This window comes from Netta rufina (genome assembly GCF_964035555.1).
Source record: "Netta rufina genome assembly, chromosome: 19".
Lineage (NCBI taxonomy): Eukaryota > Metazoa > Chordata > Aves > Anseriformes > Anatidae > Netta > Netta rufina.
Genome location: NC_140143.1, coordinates 10,001 through 31,154, shown reverse-complemented (window position 1 = coordinate 31,154; position 21,154 = coordinate 10,001). Strand labels below are relative to the sequence as shown.

At 36.6% G+C, this 21,154-nt stretch overlaps 1 protein-coding gene across 5 annotated transcripts in view; it reads right to left on the bottom strand.

The window, feature by feature from the left end:
- CSNK1D (casein kinase 1 delta) overlaps positions 1-21,154 on the bottom strand; it is a 21,343-nt gene continuing 189 nt past the window's right edge. Inside the window, exons 1-11 of one of the 5 annotated variants that reach the window (XR_014618975.1) lie at positions 21,040-21,154; positions 15,539-15,649; positions 13,907-14,055; positions 13,184-13,412; positions 12,639-12,809; positions 11,005-11,153; positions 10,280-10,451; positions 9,769-9,908; positions 4,500-4,566; positions 2,906-2,968; positions 1-2,763 (exon numbers count right to left, since the gene is read on the bottom strand). The exon at positions 21,040-21,154 is cut by the window's right edge and continues 189 nt beyond it. Coding sequence is in view for 4 of the 5 variants with exons in the window: in XM_084298336.1 (XP_084154462.1) it covers positions 2,713-2,763; positions 9,769-9,908; positions 10,280-10,451; positions 11,005-11,153; positions 12,639-12,809; positions 13,184-13,412; positions 13,907-14,055; positions 15,539-15,649; positions 21,040-21,115 (1,248 nt within the window). In the remaining variant the exon portion in view is untranslated. Of the gene's footprint in view, positions 2,969-4,499; positions 4,567-9,768; positions 9,909-10,279; positions 10,452-11,004; positions 11,154-12,638; positions 12,810-13,183; positions 13,413-13,906; positions 14,056-15,538; positions 15,650-16,755; positions 17,006-21,039 lie in introns of all 5 variants that reach the window. The other 4 variants (XM_084298339.1, XM_084298338.1, XM_084298337.1 and 1 more) reach the window with 4 other exon arrangements.

The following is a 21,154-nucleotide window of genomic DNA, read 5'->3' as shown; positions in this document are numbered from 1 at the left end:
AGTACAACTGCATTACATGTGAAATTTCCCACATAAAAACACACAGCCAGTTTTAAATAAAAAATATGAAGATAGAATAAATATCCTTCCAGCTTTTAAAGGCATACTAATCAGAAACAGTAATTCTGAAGGTATGTGTGCCCTCAGATTTTGAATAGACTTTTGAGGATTACATACCAAAAGCCGGTAATTTTATCATACAAGGCTTTGTATATAGAGCTCAGAATTTCTTATTGCTTTTTTCCAGCTCTTATAACAGATCAAGTCTCAATAGCAATTCTCTTTCCATACTTCCTCTCAATACAATGTATTACTTGATAAATTATTATTAAAAAAAAAAAATACAAAAAAAAAAACACAAAAGAAGTAATATCCAACCAAAAACGTTTACCTTTATAGAGACAAAAGACATGCTCTTTGTGAGCAAAGCAATTAATGTCTTCTCTTTGTTCCTGCATACCCCAGCTGCTGCAATCTAACCATGACTACTTAAATCCTGTCATCATTTCTTCAAATGTTTGGAATTGACAATGTTCCTTATACATACAGAAACGCATTACAAAAAGAGTAATACAAAAGTTACACCAAGTAAAGAGTCATTGTAAGTAAGTTACACCAAAGAAGAATAGAAGTCATTATGAATGTATTTACACAATTGTTAAAGTACACAAATACAGTGGTAGTACAAATGAAGTGCTCTGAGATACTGGTTTCCAATACACAGGTTTATACAGACAGTCCAACTATTTTCCACATGATGGGATTTTAACTATTATGAAGGACAAAAATTGCCCACAACTGAGTACAATTCTAGAAGTCTGCAATCAACTTTTAAGCACAGCAATCTAATGTTCCAGATACAGAGAGAATAAAGAGGCAGCCTTTGTAAGTCCCTCTAACAGTACATTATTAAACACAGATATTTACAAGGAAAGCACAGTGAAGTGTAAAACTGTTCAAATGGTAGTGCACATGCCTAAAATACTGAAGTTTATAGTGACTGAGGAAATAATTCTCTATTGCAAACTTATCCATGGATTAAACTCTTAAGCTCTTCCACTGTAATCTCCAAGACAGGTTTCCCCTGTCAGATCCAGAGTACACACAAGCAAATACTTAATGTCACAAAGACATCCAAAGAAAAATGACTGATATCTAATATGTGGACTTTTTTTCTTTGGGGAAAGAAGAATCTGCAAACCTTGAAACAATAAAAATTACTCTTCATAAAACTCTTAAGACCAGTAATCCTTTAAAATTTTGTTTTTAGGCAAGGAATAATTTCTCAAAACAACTAACTGTTCAAGCAAACTCTGCATATGTACTTTTATTTCCAACACAGAACTTCCCATTACCTCTTTGATACTAGCATAAAGAGCGTTTCTGATAGTGGTCCAATTACTACATGGACAACGTAACTATTTTTAGTTTATGAGGCCGTTTACTGTAACAAAAAATATAAAGTATTTCCCATATTCCATATGGACATTTGCTAACAACACCTGCAACATTCTTTTGGACAACGTGAGTCATTCATTCTTAAGCTAATGGCTAATGATTCTGGAAGTACTCACGTAGAATACAGTTAGGAATTAAATATGGTATGCACCTGAGTTTGAAGTTTTCTGGATTTCATAACAAGAACACTTTTTCACTTTTTTTTTTAATTTTAGAATTCCTTGAGTCTTGGCATGAAACAGAAGGCCTGAATCATCATCATCTTTTTTTTTCTTTTTTTTTTGAACATGTAGATGCTGGATGAAATGTGCAAATTCACTAGACTCTGTGGCAACATGCATTGTCCACTTACAGTACTCTCCAAGCTAACCAGCCTCAGAGTGCAGGAAACAAAATTTTACCAATAAAACCAGTATTTGAAACAATCCATTTAAATGCCAGTGTCTTTCACTTCGTTCTTCATATACTTTAAAAAAAAAAAAAAAAGAAATCAACTTTTACCATCTATGCTATACTTTGACTCTCTACAGGGTCTTGAGTTCAATTTTATGCAAAAGAATTAATATTAAAAATTCCTCTGTGTTACATGGAAATGTTTAGTGTGAACGAAGACAACAAACAGTAAAGTAAAACTCTTTAACAGTTTTAAAAATTTTGTGAGAAAAACTTCTCAGTCAGAATAAGACCATACAAATAAGTGAACAGTTTAAATACAGTCAGATGATTTTGATTCATTTACATGCTCCCTGCCAGACTAAATATTTTAAACAAAAAAATTCAAGTCATTGTCTTTAGTTTAGGACTGTTTATATTCTACATTTTTAAATCAGAGAAAAGCAAGAGATTTTTACAGAGAATTAACCCAATAATTTTAGCAAAATGATACAAAAACTTTCTTAAACCAAGTAAAAGATTTATAGTTACAGTAGAATAATAAAAAGGGGATAAAGTCTGCCGCCTGTGGAGGGAAAACTGAAATGGCCATCCAGTAACAGGCGGTCAACTCTGTAAACCATCTTTCTTTTCCAGCCCTGTTACCACAGGGTTCTCTTAAGGTCACTGGGTTTCTGGCAAAAGCGTCCTGTAATGGCAGCTGCTGGAGTCTGTCCATGTTCCTCCAAGTGCCTTTTAAGTCACATGGAGAACTCCAGTTGTATTGTTTCCACTCTAGTTTAGGGTATTTTTGCTAGTAAAGCCATTGATAGCATAGGAGATCAGCCATGCATTATCTGCCCTCCATGGCAAAATAAATTTTCATCGGTGCACAGTGGACTGAAGAACACTGGTAGTTACCCGAGCAGGAATCTACCAAAGCCAAAAACAAGAAAACATCAGCACAAATCCTTCTAGTTAACATACAAGTGGCTCTCAAAGTACTTTGAAATATTTTGTTGTGAAAAGTGAGTGAATTTATAATCCAATAAGCTGCATAATGTTTCACACCCACCTGTAGCTACATGAAGTTCCCTGTATTTTCCTCCTTTATTAGAAGTTAACATGGAAAATTCACCTTTCCAGCCAGAGGAGATGTTTTGAAGAAAAGTAAACAGAACATAAACATGCATAGAAGAAAGAACAAACCATATGAAAACACTACCAATGTGTAGAAATATACTAAATGAATAATAAAGCTTGGGAAAAAAGTCCCAATCAAAGGGTAAAAACCAATTGCTCTCAATAGCTTTTCAATTATCATGAAACATTTTGTTAAAAGACACTGCACAAATTTTTGTAGCTTGACCTATTTCAGTAACAGCATAATATTATTCCAATATCACTTTTACACATCACTGCAATTTAAGAACCAAGAAATGCCTAAATGGCGGAATCTTCAGTATCAATTTAAATTGTAAACAGCTACAAATAGTAACACATACAGTAAAAGCCAAAAAATGCAGACACAATCCTAAGCAGACTAGAATTTGGACTTCTCCCACACAAGCTTTTCAGTGCAAAGCTTTTTTTTTTTCTTTAAAAATTATTTTTAATTTTATTTTCAAATACGGTCTGTAAAATGTTAAGCTGCAATTTACAGTTTGACCTTTTTAATGTTAAAACTGTTTAAGAAGCAGCTTGTGCACAGTCAGCCAAGCACACAAAGCAGGAGGAGAAAACAGAAGAGGAACAGCAGGATTCTTCAATTAGAGATACAGGATTAGTGCAAGCTTAGGCTTTATATAGGAAGTAAGGTTGGCAGATGGAGTTATACAACAGAATTTACTAAGGAACAGAATCTCATGACCTTTTTTAAAGCAAGAAGCAAAGCAAAGAAGCTCTTGAAATACATAAGAAAGCATCCTTCAGCTATCAAAGTTCAGATTCCAGATAAAACTTGTTATTTCTATGATGAAACCTGTTAGTGCCAAAAGCAGAATGGACTAAAAAGCTGAAAGCTGCACACAGAAAGGCAGGAACTTCTACAACACTGAACAATGGAAAGGAGTTCTGATTACCCAAATCCAAGTCTGTCTGCCTCTAAGATGCTCACGTGTCAAACAATTCGCATTAGTATCTGAGTATTTTAAAAATGATAGCTCTTAAGAAACGGAGAGGAATATAAAACAGTGAAAAATGAGATACTGCTGTGGTAGAACATTTCATCCATGACAAGGCAGAGCCTTGTCTGAGTAATATAGTTAACTGATTCTTCATATAAGCATTTTGCTTTTACAGTTCTTAAGCTGATCTGTTTTTGAATGGATGACACACAGCTGCATAAACATCCCTGGAAAGATGTAATGGTAAACCATCTAAAATGTAGAGTTGATTATTTTATTATTGATGCTTGAATGATTTTATGGACCCTTAAAGTCGCTGTTTTTGTCAGTTCTGCTAAAGAGTCTAAGTGGAATAGCAGTACTAATTCAACTTTTGGAAGGACATTTATTTTTTCTTTTAGAGAAAAACAATGCCACCTCACGTATCTGACTGGAAGGCACAGTACCACTATGAGATAATGTAAGGAGAAGCAAGGTTGGATGTTTCCAAAGATTTTTTCCCCACCCCATCCAAAGTTTTGGTGTCTAATGAGAAGCACTCACCCAGTGCTGCCTTCCAACGAAAGGAGACGAGCAGCTACTTGCCGTGGTGTTCGAAAGGAATGCTATTCTGAGGTAGGGGAAAAGACAGCAATTTGTAATGGTTCCACTGCCCCAATATATAAAGATGTCTACAAATATCCAACCTAAATCGGCAGTTGCAAATGTATCTTTAGAAGAGCTCTGATTTCAGATTTCTATCCGACATTTCTATCATATTAAGATATACATAAAAGGAAAAAATCATTAGTTCTCAAAGAAAGCTGACAGGGTCAGAAGAACAATGCAGAGTATGATGCCTATTAAGACGCATGTGTGTAGAAAGATTCACTCATGAGGAGATGAAAAATGCAAAGGCATTGGAAGAACGTTGCTTTTTCCCAGTGGGCGCAACACTTGAGTTGTTCAATGCCAGTGTTTGCTATAGTTTTCCAAAAGCTTCTCTTTTCAAAGATATTTGCTCAAATATTTCTTTGAGGAGCACTCCAATCTCTTCTTCCAGCTAAGGAGAGATATGGCTATTACCAGTAGGAATTATGCACAGCTTTGACTGTCAGGTGCTGAAAATGGCTGAACACGACACATTCAAGAGGAATAAATAAAATAACTTACTGTACACCATGAGCAGTCCAACTGAAGTAGTTTTCTTTTTTGTTTGTTTGTTTGTTTTCAGGACTGAACCTTCTGTGAAAGGAAATGAAGGCTACTCACCTGTAACTAGATTCTTGAGTTGAGCACTGCATATTCATGCTTTCAGGAGGCAGCCTGTGCAGTCTGGACTGACAGAACTGCTTCAAAGTAGTGCTTTCTGGAATATTTGTGCCTTCCTTCAGTGTGTTTCTTAATGTTTATAGACTGACTACATAAAGGACTTAGCAAACAATTCATTTATACAGCTTAAGAGTAGAACAATATTTTAACAGCTAGTATGACTTTCTGTCCAGCCCAGATCACAACTCTTCACTACACTGAGACTAGTAATTTAGGCTTACTTTGGACCTGAATACACCACCTAAAAAGGAATCCAGTTTTGATGCAAAGATAAAGAGGACAGAAGATCCTGTATGTCTTTTAGAAGTTGTTTCAGTAGCTAACTGCCTTCACTTAGAACTCTGCATCATACTTTAAACACGAGCGGTTTTAATACTAAGCGACGGGTGCTTTATGTATATATTCTATATAAACTGAGCTTCCTGTTCTAACTGCTGTTGCTAAGATACTACTCCCAACTAACTCAGGATGATCTCTTATCTTTCAAACTGAAAGACACTAAATTGAAACTCCAGTATCGTACAGTATGTTTTCTCAAGCACAATTTTTACAGCTGTTCTGTTACTTTCAGTTTTTCAGCAGATCAAGGTAATGAGAACTGAACTGGACATAATATTACAGCATCTGTCTCATGAATGATATAAAATAACCTCCCCAATTTTGTTCATTACTGCATTATATATGCATTCAAGGATGAAATTACTCCGTTTCATTGTGACATCACACCAACCTCTCCAAAGTTACACCCAAAGCCTTCTCAGTCATCATTCATCACCAATATAGTTCCCACATATCACAGAATCATAGAACATCCTGAATTGAAAGGGACCCACAAGGATTATTGAGTCCAACTCAATAGGCTCTGCACAGGACTACTCAAAAACCCAGCCTGAAGCTCCCCTGTTGCAGCTCCATGCATTCCTTTGGGTCCTGTCACTGTCACCAGAGAGCAGAGTTCAGTGCCTGCCCCTCTGCTTCCCTTGTGAGGAAGCTGCAGGCTGCCATGAGGCCTCCCCTCAGTCTCTGCTTCTCCAGGCTGAACAATCCAAGTGACTTCAGCCACTCCTCATACGTCTTGTCCTCTAGACCCTTCACCATCTTTGTCAACCTCCTCTGGAGGCTCTCTAATAGTTTTATGTCCTTATTATACTGTGGTGCCCAAAACTGAACACAGTATTTGAAGTGAGGCTGCAAAAGCACAGAGTAGAGCAGGACAATCACCTCCCCTGACTGGCTACCAATGCTGTGACTGATGCCCATAGTAGCCAATCGGCTTCACTCCTTGAAGCTCTTTAGGATTTGGAGTCTTGCCTTAATATGTATTTTATTTGATTAGGATTTACATGACTGCCCAACTCTCACCAATGTTTATCACTGTCAAACATCTCAAAACCTGCAGACTTTCAGCTGCTGCATTCACTCCCACATCATCAGGAAAGTACTGTCACAGAACTTACATGTATGTCATTTCACCAGAAACACTAAGTTCCATAAACCCTTTTGGAGACATACTAACTGTTACTTGAATGAACTCTTCTTACGTATTATTACAAAGTGTTAGTATTTTCAATTGGAATGATTTAGGTACTATGTGGTCAAAGCGTTGGAGGTGGAGAATATGTATGACATCTATTTTGCTATCTTTACCAATCACCATTTTTCCATGAGTGTTAAACTTCTCAAGGAGCTATTTTCTGTAATGTAAGTTTGGTTTCTATTATCTACATTCCCAGCCTTAGTTTTCAGTTTCAGTACAAACTGGTCAAAACTCAGTTTGAAAAAAAGATAGATACAAACATGGAGTCATCTTTAAGAATTCTACTTGATTGAGTAACGTCAGCAAATTTCCATTCGCCAGAGTTTAACAAGCATTAGCTCTTCCTCTGAATGAAGAGAGGTGGAGATTATAGATGCAGTGATGCTTTACCAAACCAAGCCATCCAAATAACATAACAAAACTAATTAATCAAGTTATAAATAACAACTCTAATAAACCTAGTTCTTAACCTAAGACATCTGTAGATCTGAATAGTGAAGTTTAAAAGTTGTTTTCTGCCAGGAGCATGGTCTAAGCACTTCCTGAAAAAGGGACACTGGTCACATAGTCTTAAAAGACTCTGAAAGGAAACTAATATAATTGGAACAGGCATGGACAAACAGTTGTGTTTCTTTACTATTTTCCTGATATGACATGGAATAGATATTTTTCTACATGCTTTACACCTACTCAAAAAAGAAGTTGTCCTTAACAGGACGTCCAAGTTAGATACTTGAGGTTTTCCTAAGAACAAGGTATAAAGACAATGGGAAATCCATAGTCTATTTTATAACCTGGTTAACATGCAAAGATAGTTTTCTCCTATGGAAAAACTACTTCAACATTATGAAAACAGTAAGAGCATAAGCTACGTAGACTTGCAACTTAGTCCACAGAAGGCCAGATGGCTCGAGTGAGAACTGTGAAAATGAAAACTGAAATTGTCTCTGATGAGCTCACAGGTAAGAGTTATAAAGTAAAATCTAAGTAAATCTCTCTTGCCTTCCGAATCTGAGAGGCCCATGGGAAGCTTTCAGAATTATACTACTGTTGAATACTGTTATTCAGCCACCACAACTGGAGACCAGCAGCTGTTCACTGCCTCAGTAAGAATTAAATGAAGATGACAAACGATTAATGATAAATTTTAACCTGAGAAGTTCCTGACTAGTACATTATTGGAATTGTAAAGAAGTCAAATTCCATACACGGAGCAGAGTGTTAAACGGCAGGTACTGAAATGTGCAAGAAAGCCAGACCATACTGTTGACACACACCACAAATTATACATCTGTGTATTCAAAGATTACTCAAAAACCCCATGTTTCTACACAATCTCACAGTACGCTCTGTGAGAGCCCCTCTGTATTTCTCATACTTTACAACATTCAGAAAAAAATGTCACGTACACAAGTCATTAATAAAACAAAAGAATTTAAGACAAGTTCAGACTAACCAAATCTAATCTCCTACCAGGACCATTTCTAAAGGGATACGTGGCACCTTCTACACTTGGACCTCTTTGATGCGGATATGCCTACAAAGCACTGAAATAGTTTTTACACTGTTTCCAACTTCTCATTCAGCTGTTAGGCTCTTTCTATTCCTGCTATAACACAGTTCAGGGAAGTAAATTCCCTTCTTTCTTAAAAGCGCTTTGAAACTGGTTAAAAAAAAACACCTCTCTGACACCGGTAATTATCATCTTTGCATTGTTTTTGCAAATACAACCTATCTCATGTTTTCATTTTATTCTGAGAAAGAGAATGAAGTCACTCAGCTCCAGATTTGTATTGTATCTCATTCCATCATCCTTTCACTGACCTCTTTTTGATTTATACTGCAGGCCAGAAGGTAGCATCCATACACCAAATCAACCCTCAGTCTTCACTTACTATCTCACCTCCATCCAAAAGAGTGCCCTCGCTAGCACTAAAACTATACATAAGAACATGTATTATCCAAAATAATTAATTCTGACAATGAAATGATGAAGCCAAAAGAAACTGTATTCATTTTTATCAATACTCTCTGTCAACAAGGAATAACCAGTCCACAGCAAGAATTATGCAGTTAGATCTTCAGCATAGTGCTGAGGCATGAAGGAAAAAAACTGTAGGCAACTGCGCCAGTCCTCCTAACACACTGCTCTCCCAGTGCTGTTGCAGTATATCAGTGTGATGCAGGTAAGACCGAAGGTAAGCTGTTCAAAGCTAGGCTACCCACTATTTAGGACAAGTCTGTGTTAATACCCTGAAGAATGAATGTCTCAGCTGTAGCATGAAGAGCTAAAATACATTTAAACATAATTTTCCAATCCTAAAAACAAGATCTTAAAATCTCTTTGCCAAGTCACCATGACCAAAGAGAATGACTTCAGTGCAGACAACGGCTATGAAACACTGTATCATTTATTCATCCTCCTGTCATCCTCTTCAACTGAGCCTACTGTGTGTGACCTCTCAATCGTCTATGCATGTGGCTTCTTTTCTGCTCAGAATTACAGTAGTGCACTACATTTCTTGACTTCTGCTCTTTCCTGTTCTTTACCAACTATTTCTTGTCTATTCTGCACCAATATTCTCTGCGCTACTCATTTGAAAACATGACTCTCACAACTGCCTCCAACTTGCTCTGCTTCTTAAGTGAAAACTGATATATGATATTCAATGATCAAAGGAACTGTAATTTTAGGTAAAAATTCTTTATCTCTATTTTTTGCATGATTTCATAAACCACTGACTCCATACTGCTTTGAGAATGTTAAACTTATCGCTGCTGAGGTTAAAAAAAAATTACAATATTCTGCAGCAACATCACAAACATTCAGGTAAAATTTCAAGTATTTATTTCAGTCAACTATAAAATCAATATGAAATAACATCAACTGGCTGGTATGTTCTTTTGGCAAATTAACGTTATCAAATCACCATTATTTTTCCATTACATAAAAATCTTTCTTACCTGCGAAGTTGACATGCGAGAAGTATCTTGTCGGCCTGTTAAGTCAGATGATGAAACATTGACTGGGGCACCACGATGCAATCTCATACTCACTTTCCTTTCTCGTTCCATACCAGACACTGGTCGAGGAGAAGTGTTGGCTGTGAGAAAAATTACATTAGAATTTTCCTAATAAGAAATGGGATTAAAATGCCGTCACTGGAAAAATTACACTCTTGTTCGTCCATGTAACGTCAACATCAAACCGCAGAAATTAAGGCTTTCATCCTCCTCAGTTATCTCTAAGTAGCAATTGGCATGTAATGAATATATACAGTTACTTTCAATCTACTGCGAAGTAAATGGGGGGAAAAAACTAACATGATCAGACAAGCAAAAAAAATGAAACCCAAATAGAGAGACAAATACCACTCAGGTATCCTAATTCTAATTTCAAATTCCAGTGACCAGGAACTAACTACAAATTAGAGTAGTCTGCAAAGTACATCTGCCCAAGTATCTGCTTACTTACCAGCATGTGAAGCTGGGGTAAGAGGAGTAGGAGGAGCTACATCTTGCGTTCCCCTCAGCCTGCCAGAAGCAGTGGAGGGTAGTCCACGAACAGCTGGATTTCGTGTATGTCTCAATCTTTCCTCTCGTTCTCTCCTTTCACGTTCAGCATCTTCAGTCGCTCTGCTTGCACCCTACGGGTCAGGACTAGTGAACAACTTCAGGGACTATTAAGCTTACAACTATGTATTTGGATAAGTGTGGAAAATAAAGAACTAGACAACCCATAAATTGAAATTTGTTATGGTATTACATTTTTGGTAAATTTTCTCAAGAACTATCATATATTCAGTTCATACAACTGTTGGGATAGTCTTCAAAATGTACACATAATGTATACACATATGGTTATGGCATCTAGACATCTAAACAGTTGCAAGGGACCTGTGCTGAAGACCAAGATAGGATGAGAATGAGAGTGAGGTAACATGGCAACTGCCTTGAATGAGGTTATCTCAGAAGTCTTATACATTTTTAACACTCTTAACTGCAACTTTGTCATTAAACCTCAATCTAATGGCTCCCTTGCCTCTTGCTTTTCCCGATTTTTTTAAATTTATTTTTTAGACAACAAATTTTCTGGGGCAAACCACTCTTACAGTATCAGTTAAGACTTCAAATCTGACAATGCAGTAAAAAAGAAAATCATTACAGAAATTGTTTTAGAATGCTACACCAACTACTCACAAATTTCAGCATGTTCCAGTCAAACACATAGTCATAGGAGAACCCTTGTCGGTGAAAGAGGTTTCTGAATAATTGCCTTAGATAGGAGTAGTCTGGTTTGTCATCAAAACGCAGAGAACGGCAAAAATTCAAGTATGTGGCAAATTCAGCTGTAATACAAGAAAGCCATATTTTCTTTCAGCTTCACATTTACTATTTATAAATCTGACCCATACAAAAAGCAAAAAAATCTAAACATAAGGAAAACAATACTGACCTAGGCATCTAATACTAGGCATCTACTGAAGGCAACACTATATCCCAAGTGTTGGGATCAAGTATGGCCTGAAAAGGAAATTATTTGTCTATCACAGATTAGGTAAAGACCCCATTTGTCAACAGCGGAGAGGACTGAAAAATAAAGGCGGAGGGGTGAAGTGAGAGTAAAAACAGGTTTAAAACTACATTTGAGCAAAAGAGAATAGGTTTATTTGCCTTTTTAGCTCTGCCTATATTTAAATTAAATTTATTTTAGGACATCGAATAGCATCTCTTCCTTGTTATGTTACGTGAAGATGTGTGTCTGCTACCTCATAAAAACAAGGGGCAGGAAGGGTGAAGAATGGGGACCAATATAAATCTCCCATCTAAGTTATGCTACAATTTTAAGCTTGCAATAGTGTGAACACCTGTTCTGGTTTTTGTTTGTTTTCTTTGTTTTTAATATGGCACACAAAATACTAGCTACGCAGCAAAAACAGAATGCTGTTGTGAATTCAGTGCTCCAGAAAAAAAAAAAAATCATTTTCGAACTACCAGCTTTTGAATTCAAGTCTTTCCAGCTAAAATAATGTATTAATAATTCATGTTAAGTACGGAGTTCTAGCAAACAGCACAAGAAAAGTTGTCTAGTCTTCCCCGTCTGTTAACCCCAGAGAAAATAAATAGTAAATCATAGAATACCCTGAGTTGGAAGGGACCCATAAGGATAATCGAGTCCAACTCCTAATGAGTAAATGAGTGTAAAGGAACATATATGACATTACTTTTGAAACAAACTGAAGAAAACGAGCTTTCATACATCCCTAACAATAACTACAGTTCTCATTATCATACCTAGCTGCCAAAGACAAGAGCAAGGAAAGAACAGAGATCTCTTTATGAAATATGAACAATACTCTTTGAGGGTAACTAAAATTAACAAGTTTTAGAACAAATTTATTGTTTTGTATGTCTTAAAAATGCCTAATTATTAGTGTGGTGTAAATACTAAATAGAGAAACAGAACAGTTTTGAGGGATGATGCTAAGATACAGGAGGGTTTCTTATGCCATTCACAGATGCTGGACATCCACAGGCCAAACTGGATGAATCTGGAATGACAAATCCTAAACAAAACAGCAACAGGTAAAAGCTGCAATTCAGTATACAATCTGATTTATCAAAGACACAGTATCCACACATATGAAGAAATGTGCAGTTTCTCAAAAAGTTATTTGACTGTTGGAATTATCTAGCCAGCACATATGCACGTACACACAATATGGTGCAGATCACACATACCACGCTACCCTTCGAACTACATAGTGTAAATAAAAAAGAAATACCACTAAAAAATGAACACGTGGGCCTAGTGCCATGAAAGAGTAACTTACAAGGATATCCTTTACACAAAACCTCAATGGGTGTAGACATTTTCTTTTCACTGATACGCTCATATTTCTGCCTCTTTGTTGCTGCTTTCAGTCCCTGCCAGGGGAGGGAGCCCAGGTTAAAATACATCAGTACATAGCCCAAGGACTCCAAGTCATCTCTGCGAGATTGCTCTACAACAGCATAAAAAAGTGGACTCATTAGGTTTCATTATCTAGTGGAAAAACACAAGTCTGCAACGTGTCATAAAAATCCTTAGAAACACAATAGGTAGATGAAAATTACTATGTTTATGTTAAATTCATCCAGCATTAGAAAAAGCCTATTATCCTTGCAGTTATTAAAAAATGTGTTAATTCCTTAGAATTGCAAACCAACTAAATCCCACCCCACCAACAGTTATGAGCCCAAGCACACTGCACTGTTATTGCCAGAGATAGGGACTGTCCTCTATGCCTCCATAAAGCAACATCCAGTCACACTAAAAGCATGTGCATCACCCTTCTACACTTTTTAAGTTTCTACTTATTGCTTTTCCCCAGCTCACCAATTCCAAGATGAGTGTTGATGGATGCATAACGAGCAGTTCCTGTTAAGTTTTTATTTTCACGATATGGAATATGTTGGTGAGTTCGAGCATCTCGATACTTCTTTGCTAATCCAAAGTCTATTATGTAGACAAGATTTCCTTTCTTCCCCAGGCCCATTAAGAAGTTATCTGGTTTCACATCTCGGTGGATGAAATTCTTAGAGTGAATATACTCAATTCGACTAATCTAAATACAGAGGATGAGAAACAACGAAGAGATCAGCCATACACTTTTTCTCTTAGAAAAACACTACCCACACTGTCTTTGTGATAAAACAGGTAAAGAATTTTTTAATGAAAAATATAAGGACATTACAGAAAGTATAATTTAGAAGACAGTAGGTAAACCTTCTCTCTAGCTCTTTCTTAGATTTAGATTAGTGTCTATTTTAGATTTGGTTTTAAAAACTTCCTTAGGGGAATTTCTTTGTATTTAAGCAGTGCTGCTTTGCAAACAGCTCAGATCCAGTTTTTAAATCAAATTAAATCTTTGCCATTACTTTTGATGTGACACTTCATATTTAGAAGAAAAAACTCTAAACATATTTTTTTTCTTCTTGTAATTATACATCCTAATTGCCTCTAAATTAAAGAAGTAAAATACAGTTGGATATGGTCACTCTAAAAATTTTAATATGCCCAACGTATTTCACTGCCAAGAACAAAAGAATTGTTTCCTACCATTTGGTCAGCAAGTAACAAGACTGTCTTGAGACTAAATTTCCTTGAACAAAAATTGAAGAGATCCTCCAGACTCGGCCCCAGCAGCTCCATCACCATGACATTGTAGTCCCCTTCAGCTCCACACCACTTAATTGTGGGAATACCCACTGGAACAAAGAAAACAGTTTATTCAGTATAATAATTTGATTTATAGAGTTCATATACGCAGATCTCCAAAGCTCATAAAGATGAATTCTAGGCATCATAAACATTATTGTCAATGCTTGTATTTACAGCAAAGATGTACCTATGTACCTTATGCTATCTTCAGCAGTTCTGAAAAGTTTCATGACTTTATAGCTGAACCAATACATAATTATAACTAGAGATCTAAAAACAGCCTTTTTCTTCTTTCCTGTAACCTCCCAGGATTTGTGCTAAGAATACATCTTGAAAGAAGATAGTGGTTTTGCTGGATTTCAACCTTAAACACTTTACATGTGTAAACAGTACTCTTCAAGATGGCAGTTAGGAATAAATTGGAAGCCTGAAAATAAAGACATTGACAAACCAGTACATGTTATTGCTAAAGAAAGTTTTGGAAATCAAATTCTTAGTTTCAAAGCCTACAAGATCAATGTAAAATACCTCTTTTCTGTTACAATTTAGAATGAAATTTCATCCTTGCTTCATATTCATGCATTCCCTCCAGTTCCATTACATTTGCTGCTGGTGAATCCCTACCAAAGCAGTATTGTTAATGACATATCTTAGACTGCTGTATTTCTAGATGGAAAATTAAAGTCAGCTCCACTTTACGGAGAAACTCAGGAAAATTATTTCACGTAAAACTGTAGAAATTGATCATATACTCTGAATTAAACCTTGAATTGTAGAAAATATCGTTCAGAAATTCAAATACCATTACTTTGAGTTTAATTTTATGCATTTTGGAAGTGAAGTGGTATACAATCATTTATAGAATTGTAAGATGGTTTGGACTGAAATGGACCTTAAATCTGGTATATAATCACCTAGATTGTAATTAACCCATGTTACATTTATTTAATATGAATTATTTTTTCCTAAATTCCCTTCAGAGAGAAACCCTTATTTGGCAGTTACTTAACCTTCTGCCATCTGCCTTTGCAGTGTTCATCCACAGAAGGAACCATCATAGCCTTAGCAAGCCCATACAGGAATTATTTTACTCTATGAAGGGTATTCAGGTTATACAGAGACTGTAATGAGAATCCTACATTTGCAGAATTCCAAAAACATGAGTAAGTTATCCCAGTTGTAACACCGTGCAGTAGTTATGAAGTTACTTCGGTCCTGTTCTCTATTACTAATGCCATTATGTCTTGGAATTTTTATAGCAAGAAAATACTTTTACCTCAGAAGAAAGAATGCCAGCATATGAAACAAATAATATCCTGAATTTACTAAGTTTAGAATTGTGCTACTATTATTAACCAAATCAGTCTAAACCCTACTATGCAGTACTGCTCTTCACCTACCCTGCCACCCTTCCCACCTCCTCGTCTGCTAAAAATGTTCTCAACCATTATTTACTTGCAGGTAGCAGATATATCAAAGACAAAAATAAAAACAAACAACTCAATCTCTGAGGAAGGAAAGTTTGCCTACCTCCACCCTGCATCATTTTGTAGATTTTACTCTCAATGTGGAGCTGAGGATGTTTGGTTTTCACACATTCCAACTTAATTGCAACCTCCTCTCCAGCAGCAATATCAGTTCCTAAAACGGGAAAAAAATAAAACATTGGCCAAGACATTGTTAAGATGCATTTCCTTTATCAAGACTGAAAACAAATATTGACAAGTTTATTCTCAATGGCAAAGATCCAGAGTTTAAGTACTTTCAGCTGTGGAGCTGTGGTTATCTGAAAGTTCTCCTGAAGTCTTACAAATTCCCTCCAACAGACTAGCAGTTTAAGAGAAAAATATTAAATAAATTAGCTCAGGAAGACAAAGGCTGCCATCTCATACCAAAAAAAAAAAAAGGATGCATGTTCTGAGGGGAGTCATTTTACTTCCGGTTTGTGGTGGAGGCGCTTATTAAAAGGAGTGTTTGTAGGCATAGCACATATGCCCACCAACTTAAGAAATGCTAATAATTCAGATCTGCTCTTATGTCTTGGAAACAGAGCCTACAACTTTCCTAAATCTCAACATACTCCAGGTGTATTCTGACACCTTAATTAATATTTAATCTAACTGTGAGGGAGACTACCTAGGAATAAAATAGCCCTCAGAGTGTTATTTATTCACAGAACTATAACTGCAAAATCTTGTTCTTGAGATTACAGAACTACTTCACTGCTTTATAACCTTGTGACTATAAAGACATGCCAACGCCTCACGCCACAAATTGGCACAACATTTCAGTTATATGCATTGAATCTCCTCTATTGTTCCACTGGCATGTCACCTGATGCTGAAATCTTCCCACAGTCTTGCAGCTGGCAATTACTCTTATGAATATCCATATCTTCATGCTATCATTCGACTATGTTACCTCAGTATTCTGTCCATTTTCGGATTCATTTATGATTACACTCAATAGAACTTCACGTAATTAAGTTCCATAAAACTGAAGCTCTGTATTAACCAAGCATTTCTCTTTGCCTCCCTTTCTGCCTTTAAAGCGACATTTAAATTATAAGCAAATATTCAGCCTTATGCCACAGCTGTTTTATTTCTTGTTTGCCATCAGCAAAGTTAATTAGGGTAATACCAGCAGATCTGTTACCTAAAGATCAAGGCAAGCTTATTTAAAACTGAAACTATGTTATGAGCTCTTGAATACTTGCTGGATATGAAAGATACCTGTAACCTACTTACTATTTTAAGTAATAAAGGTTCCCACTGAAATCTTTCCCACATGTTGTTGACATTTTCCATTAGTTTCTGAGGAAGCAAAGGATATGAAGGAGTATCCATGCGTTACTGTCAGTTCAAGTCAAATTCTTGATACCATGTGAAAGAAGGCTCCCCGAGATACAGTGTTACGGGATACCTTGTCTTCCAAGCAGACAACACCACAGCCTTAGTGTAAAAGGTGATCATACAAGCTTCTTGAGACAGTTTTTTCCTACCATTCAATAAACAGAAAATATGCTTACAGAAAATGCATTTTTGGCACCTTTGTAAGACAAAAAATAAAATGTATAGGTTTCTTTCCTTTTTTTTTTTTTTTTTTTTTTGTTATTTTTATTAAACACAGCCTTGAAATTCAGATTTCTACTTTGTCTAGTTTCAGCTATTTCATCAAGCTCTTCACTGGATAATACCTGATGGAGCATGGAATTATCTTTGAGTTTATGCAAGGCTATCTGTTCTTTTTTACATCAAGAAAATGTTTTTTTGTGTGTTCACACGTCTATTAAATTGGCGTTGCTGGTACAAAGAGCTGTTCTGAGAAAACATCACAGACAATATTTACTAGGCATTTCACCATGCACCCTAAGGAAACAAAGCATCTGAAACACACTGTAGGTATAATAATCACAGCACGTCTGGGAGACAAAGAAAACTAATTTTCCCCTGCTGTAGTCAACATTATCCATCTACCTTCTATGACTCCACCAAACTCCTGATTTCTATTAAGGTCACCGCACAGTAGTAGCAACTAGAAACTCCGTAACCCAAGGTTTTCATATCTTATTAATATATTATTTTGGTGAACTTTAAGTGAGTTATGGTTCACATCAATCTAGAAATTTGAAAGGACAGATAAATGTTGCAAGGAAAAAGACACTGTCCTGTGTCACTAACACACTCCCACCCCCCACCGCCAACAAACAAATATCTTGATTTTTAACTATGGAACTCTGGATCTTTCCTGCTTTTCCCTAATGGGTGACCACCTCCATAAATATTAAAAACAAACACACAAAAAACTTTTCTGACACAAACTGCTGAATGGCATACTTTTTATACAGACAGCTGCAGACATCTGTGTTTGATTAAGACAAGACTTGCCCATAGGAGAATGAATATGTGTATTATCTCTATGAAGTTCTGCTCACCGCTGCTTGAAAAATCATTGTCTTGACCTAGTAGGTCATTTCCTATGATATCTGATCTTCCCTAGAAGTCTGTATCACCTAGGAGGTCTAAGATCCTTAAACAGCTCTCTACTTCTGCATACACCCTTGAACAGTAGCCAGAATTAGCGTTATGAGAAGAATGAGTAATGAGAAAGCAGCAGTAAGCAGTAAAATGAAAAGAGGCACTTCATGGAAATGAAAAGAAAAAGTCTAGAGTTGTCAAAGTCTTTTACTTTAAATAGCAAAATTCTAATTTGTAAGTAATTGCAAAATCCTCTGCCACAAGGAAGGCCTTGAAGATTATTTTAATTCATTTACAACTAAAAGTTTATCCCTAAGAAAATACATGGAAATGAAAAAACCATGAAAACTCAGCAACTATAATGCCTTCATGACTCATGTCTTTTTTACCTTGTGGATGGAGCAACAAAACAGACGCTTACTCTGATTTTTCTTCTGTATGTTGTCCATCTTCTATACTATTCAGAGTATCTGGGAATCCATACTATTTTTCAAATCTTCCTCTGGACAGTAACTTAAGAAAATGCAGATACACTCATTTCCTAACTTTTATTTTCGTAAAGTTCTCCATGGTATTTTATTCACTTTAGTGTCTTGCCTTTCAAAATGCTATTTTACAGACCCTATTATTCTAAGTAAGCTAAGCTGTGGGCCTTCCAAATTCCAGAAGTTGTATCTTGTGGTATGATGGAGAACATGAAAAAGTATGAAAGAACTATGATAATAACAACCAAGTTGTTGGCTCTACATTCCAAGTAACTTATTGAAAGAGAAAGAAAGAAGGTCCTTCCCCTCTTCTCTCTGGAATGTCTTCAACCCTCTGTAGCTGCATTAAAGAAATACGGGGAAATGAAAACAGGAAACAATAATTAAATTTCCCCTTTCAAAGCACTAAACTGAGATGGAAATCTACACTGTGGAAATCTATAAATCCATTGAGAGGCATTTGCACTTAAAAAAAAAAAACAACTGACCTCTGACAGAATTTTAGAAATAATTTTTATGTAATTATGTCTTACTGTATAATCCAAACAATTGAGATTTTTTTTTTCCAGACACATTTCTTTACCATAAAAAGCATAGATTTTGAAAGCCTCTGTTTTACCATATATTGGTAGGCAAACCAAATGGGCCTCTACAAAGTGCTGCAACACTTAAGTACTTGAGATAGTATTTTCCCCTGGAAAAAGACACCCATGCCATTAGGTGGATCTTCCAGGCGTACAATTCTCTGCTAGCTGCTGGCTCAAGCATCCCATTTGCAGGAAGACCTAATTATAAACCCATACTGACTACTTAAGGATAAAAAGAACAGGACAAAATTTGAGGCAAGCATCATGTTTGCATGAAGACCTAATTGTAAATCCACATGGACTACTGAAGAGTAAAAAGATGACAAAGTTTGAGGATGGTGAATTCTTGTGCAAAATGCAGCGTGGCAGTAGTACCAATAAACAGAGAACTACTATCTCCTGTGCAACTTTGCAGGTGCAGGCTGTACATGTAAAGACAAAAGTGACAAAATACCTATTACTTCCATGCTAGCTTCCATATGTGGGAAGGTAACAACCAAGTTGCCTGACTTCTACTTATCAGTTAATTTGGATTACAAATCAAAGTACAAATATGTTTATTTTACCTGCTCTTTAACTGTATAGTCTAACATGAATTAATTTATAGCAGTCAAATGGTTCTGTAGGAATATCTCAAATCATCGTAAGATTTTTCAAATTTTAATTGCTGTCTGAAAACACCAGTGGTAGCTAATGAAGATTTTGCATTAATGTTACCACCGTCTTTCTCACAATACTCTTCAGTCTTTTATGCAAGCATTACAGAGAGGAAGAATCACATTCTTTGCCTTTGGCTAGAAACATGGATTTTTCATCAAGCACATGATCTGTATTGTAGATAACCGGTGTATCGTTACCTGTAAACAAGCAGTTTTAGCTAGCAAATTATTTCAGAATACCAAATGTACACTGTGACACAAAGCATTGTTGTCTAGGAAAAAAAACGCATTTGTATACTGTGTGCACTGCCAAACATACCACATATATTAGGTGGTGATGTTTTCACTCTCCAGACATGCGAATTTAACCTACCTCAGCACCTGCAAGGTCCTCCCCTCCAGTTCTCTTTACTTGCTTTCCTAAGTTACCACAATTTTCAAATGCAAAATACTTGTTTCTATATGGTAGCATAAAGAAATGTATTTCTCTGGGTTTAACCCATTTCTTACACTTTAAGGTGTATCAACAATTTTAACTATATTTCTTTTTAGAACTTGAATCCGCCACCGATTGTCATACCAGTGAACCATCGCGACAGAGAACTGCATAAATGGGAATGGAAACACAGCACTAATACTGCAAACTTTAAAATCATGTAGAAATCATTACAGCAAAATAAGATACATGCATTAAGACATAAGGGTAACATTCAAGCAACAGGATAGCTGAACTGCTGATTCTTTGAAGGATTTGAGTTTTTTTTTTTTTTTTTTTTTTTTTTTAACCTCAACTTAGTCATCCTTACCATTTAAATTTTTTAGGCCTTGCCAGAGAAACAAGCATCTCTGTGACAGCAGTTTTTCCTAGCCCGCTGCAGTCATATTTAATGCTGATGCTTGTGTTTCTTTCCCCAAATCTTTTTCTGAACGTTTTTTAAAGACCAAAGATTTTAAACTCATAGCCCCATTTTACAGATGAGACAAATAATGGTGTCCAAGGTCACAAGACAACAACGTGAAGAGACAAACAAATAATCCAGAAGTCCCGATTTCTGCGCTCCCTAAATTAAGACACGACGTCAGGGAAATATTGAATTGCTACTTCTGTGCTGTAGCAAGCCACCATATATCAAAGGACATTTCTTAAGACACCAGCGTAACCCGAGCTCTTGCGAGGGTGAAACGAGCTTCCGGGAGTTGCTCCCAGCTCATCCCGACCGGCGGTAAGAACGGGCAGGAGGGCGACCAGCGCCCACCCCGGCCCAGCCCCCGACGGTCTCCAGAGATCCCCCAAGCACGTCCCCGGTGAGCCACCCTCCTCACCCAGGTAGATGTCCCCGAAGGAGCCGCTCCCGATCTTCCGGCCCAGCCGGTACCGGTTCCCAACCCTCAGCTCCATGGCGGCAGCTCGGTTCGTCCGCGACCCGGTTCTGTTGCT